The 3,384-nt window shown below is 40.2% G+C and overlaps 2 protein-coding genes across 5 annotated transcripts in view; both read left to right on the top strand.

Moving 5' to 3' along the window:
- clptm1 (CLPTM1 regulator of GABA type A receptor forward trafficking) overlaps window positions 1–3,185 on the top strand; it is a 28,843-nt gene extending 25,658 nt beyond the window's left edge. Inside the window, exon 16 of the mRNA XM_032507971.1 lies at window positions 3,071–3,185. Coding sequence (XP_032363862.1) covers window positions 3,071–3,112 — 42 coding nt within the window. The 3' untranslated portion in view covers window positions 3,113–3,185. The remainder of the gene's footprint in view (window positions 1–3,070) is intronic.
- Window positions 1–3,185, top strand: part of relb (v-rel avian reticuloendotheliosis viral oncogene homolog B) — a 13,672-nt gene extending 10,487 nt beyond the window's left edge. For 3 of the 4 annotated variants that reach the window (XM_032507976.1, XM_032507983.1, XM_032507986.1), the window contains 5 exons: window positions 120–251; window positions 359–463; window positions 1,036–1,251; window positions 1,369–1,440; window positions 2,386–3,185. In XM_032507976.1, the coding sequence (XP_032363867.1) occupies window positions 120–251; window positions 359–463; window positions 1,036–1,251; window positions 1,369–1,440; window positions 2,386–2,828 (968 nt within the window). In that variant the 3' untranslated portion in view covers window positions 2,829–3,185. The remainder of the gene's footprint in view (window positions 1–119; window positions 252–358; window positions 464–1,035; window positions 1,252–1,368; window positions 1,441–2,385) is intronic. The other variant, XM_032507981.1, reaches the window with a different exon arrangement.
- Window positions 3,186–3,384: the final 199 nt, after the last annotated feature.

Below are 3,384 nucleotides of genomic sequence, written 5' to 3'. Positions count from 1 at the left end.
TCTCTCTCTCTCTCTCTCTCTCTCTCTCTCTCTCTCTCTCTCTTTCTTCTTTCCTTGCTGTTTAAATTAACTGTGACTCCTGGAAGCAGACTTAGATTTTGTGTCTTTTCATCCTTCAGCTGGTCACTCAAAGGGCATTGAAGACATGGACATGAATGCTGTGCGTCTGTGTTTTGAGTGTGAGCTTGAGTGGGACGACGGCAGAAAAGACTGTCTCAGCCCAGTGCTGTCAAATCCCGTTTATGACAAGAGTAAGAAACACACACCTATGACTCTTGTAACCAACTGCACCAACAATAGGCCATGTTGATGTGTTTTGCGATTCTCACACATTGTTGCATGTTTTGTTTTTTCACAGAGGCCACAACTACATCACAGCTGAAGATTGGCCGTTTTAACCAGTACAGAGGGTCCTGCACCGGAAAGACAGAGATCTACATGCTCTGTGACAAAGTTCAGAAAGGTACGTTTCTATTGCCCATGTACAAAAGTATACAGAGGGTGGACAAAACTAGGCTCACACAGCAGAGCGTACATGCAACAATCTCAGTTTTCATCAGGAGTTAAGTGTTAAAAAAGCCTCCTCCCCCCCCCCCCCCCCCCCCGCTGGGTCAGATACACACCAGACATTTAGTATGATGATGATCATTATCTTGACACTAGTTAACTATTAAAACAAGGTAAAGTCAATGCTAAATAAGAAATACTTGTGTGATTTTTTTTCTTTTTTTTTTAAAGGCAGGGATCCATTTTGTAAAGCTTAATGCTTATGTTTAGTTTTTGTTGATTTTGTCTTTCAGTCATTGTTATTATGGTTTCCTGTGTTCTGCAGATAGTCTTAATTTTTGAGACGTTTTCTTTTGCTATATCATATGATTTGGCAGTATGTTTTAAGCAGTATTTGCACTTATTTAAGTTGCCTTGGAATTCCATCTGTTATTTGCATTACAGCATGACTAGTACTAAAAAAATAACACTACATTCTAAAAGTAGTTTTCTTAATTTTATTCTGGCTCTGCATGTTGTCACCAACAGATGACATAGAGATCATCTTCAGGAAAGGATCGTGGAAGGCAAGCGGGGAGTTTGCCCAGACAGACGTACATCGGCAGATCGCCATCGTGTTTAAGACTCCCCCCTACCAGGACCAGGACATCACAGAGGAAGTTGAAGTCAGTGTGGTCCTGCGTCGCCTCTCAGACCAGATGGAGAGCGAGTCTGTTAACTTCACGTACCTGCCACACAACCCAGGTCAGTCAGCACCGAACCTTCTGGTCTGTACTGTTTAATAATGAATTGTTAAACTGTACTTGGTATAAAGTAAATGAAGCAGAGGTTCACTATTAACGTACTTCTTACTTATTTCAGATCCCTATGAGGTGAAGCGGAAGAGGAAGATAAAGTCAGACATCAGCTTCAGAGATAAACCTTGTGTGACAGGTAAGGCTCCTTTAGGTTTTCTTCATTCATGTTTAGTGGTAAACTGATTCATTGAGGCAAGTTGCCTTTGTGTTCGTCAGTGTGCTTGTCTGAATTGGCCTTTTTACAGAAAACATTTTGACTGGCCACAGTTGGAAAAGCACGTGTTTAAAAAATCACATTAACAATAGCTCATTTCTATTTAATCTGGGCAGATGCACCGTATTTTATTAAGCTTGTACGTTGTGTTAACTCACACTACACCATTTAATCGGCTTTTCTGCACTGCGAGCACCTATGACTTTATTGTTCACACTTTATTTATCTGAATACACATGGTGAAATAATTTTTATATATATATATATATATATAGTAAAATCCAAACTACTACAGTAGAGTTAAAAAAAGGTGCAATGCAATAATGAAAGTGTGGCTGTTGCCAGGTACATCTAGCTAAACCTAATACAGTCCTCCAATAAATCCTACCTTTTTTGTGATCTTTTGTGAAACTACTCGTGTCACTATAACTCAATACAGTTCAACAGCCCCACAAACTGCATCATACATTTGAATCAACACCTTTTCTAAAACAGTGAAAACACAAACTGAACGTTATAACCTTCAGGAATGGAAGATTTATTGCAGGACTGCTGTATTAGAATACATAAATATTTTGCTAAGTGTACCTAGTAAAGTGGCAATTGAGGGTATGTGCTTATTTTAATATTTTAACATTTTGCATGATTATGTATCTTTGCCACATTTTTATTTCTTAGACCATCATCAAAATTGCCTACATGTCTTGAAATATCTAAATTTCTTTCAAGATTTAAATAATATTAAGTTTCAAACCGCAAAGATCTCATGATCCAAGTATAAAGTCCCCTATCTGTTAACGGACAGTTTATCATATTTCTAACTGGGATTTATTATCTCTGTAACATAATCTGTTTCCTCTCCTGCAGCAGAAAGTGCACCTGCTGCGGAGCAGCCTTTCCACTTCCCAGAGCCTCAAACCATGATGTCTCCAGACGAGAGGCCGTGCGCTGCCCAGCCTGGGTCCTCCATTTTAGGGGCGATGTGTTACAACGAGCCCCAGGACTCAGACAATGGCACCGATGAGACGGCCATCTTTAACCAGTTGCTGGAAATGCCGGCATTATTGGACATAATTTTCGACCCAAGCTTCTCTTTACCCCCTGGCTTTGAGCAGGGGCCCGACCCAGCGTTTGCAAACATGGACATGAACTCCAACCAGAACTTTAACTTGTATGCTCAAGACTTTTCACATTACAACTACAGCGACTTGCAGTTCAACATGCTTGTCAATGAGAGCCAGACTCTGCAGCCAGAGGCACAGGACAACTCCTCCAACATGGTTCAGGTTAAGACAGAAGAGGAGCTATGAGGACGGGATAGTCAGGATCATGAAGCTCTAGGAATAATTAGACATTTTGGGAATTTCGCTTATTTGCTTTCTTGCCAAGAAAAAAGAAAAGAAGATCGATACCACTCTCACGTCTCTCACCACCAGAATGTTATGAATCTTCTCATCCACCTCTCGGCAATAAAGTGTGTTTCCTAAAATGTTGAATTTATTTTCTCCTCTGGATTTAGAGCCAAACAAGATTATGTTGTCCCAAATCCAAGGCTGCTCCGGCTGCTTGCACTGTGAAATCTGTTTGTCCTTAAACCATATATATATGTCTGAAGACCTTGCCGGTCAAGGCTTTAGCAACCAGGAGCAGTTTAAAATTCCTACATATGTGCCAGTAAATGCTGCAAGCATTAATTGGGAGTAGAAGGTGATTCTCACAGTTAGCACTGAGCTTAAAGAGAACTCATAAAAAATCTACATTTAACTTGAGACCAATAGAAACCCTCCCATGACTCATGGTCTATTGTAGTAAATGATTGGTGAGGTAAGACTGAATTACCAGTCATGTAATGTTTGTCTAAGGTCT

This window comes from Etheostoma spectabile, chromosome 3 (assembly GCF_008692095.1).
Source record: "Etheostoma spectabile isolate EspeVRDwgs_2016 chromosome 3, UIUC_Espe_1.0, whole genome shotgun sequence".
Classification (NCBI taxonomy): domain Eukaryota; kingdom Metazoa; phylum Chordata; class Actinopteri; order Perciformes; family Percidae; genus Etheostoma; species Etheostoma spectabile.
Note: the sequence above shows the minus strand (reverse complement) of the source record. Positions and strands in the feature narration are given on the sequence as shown.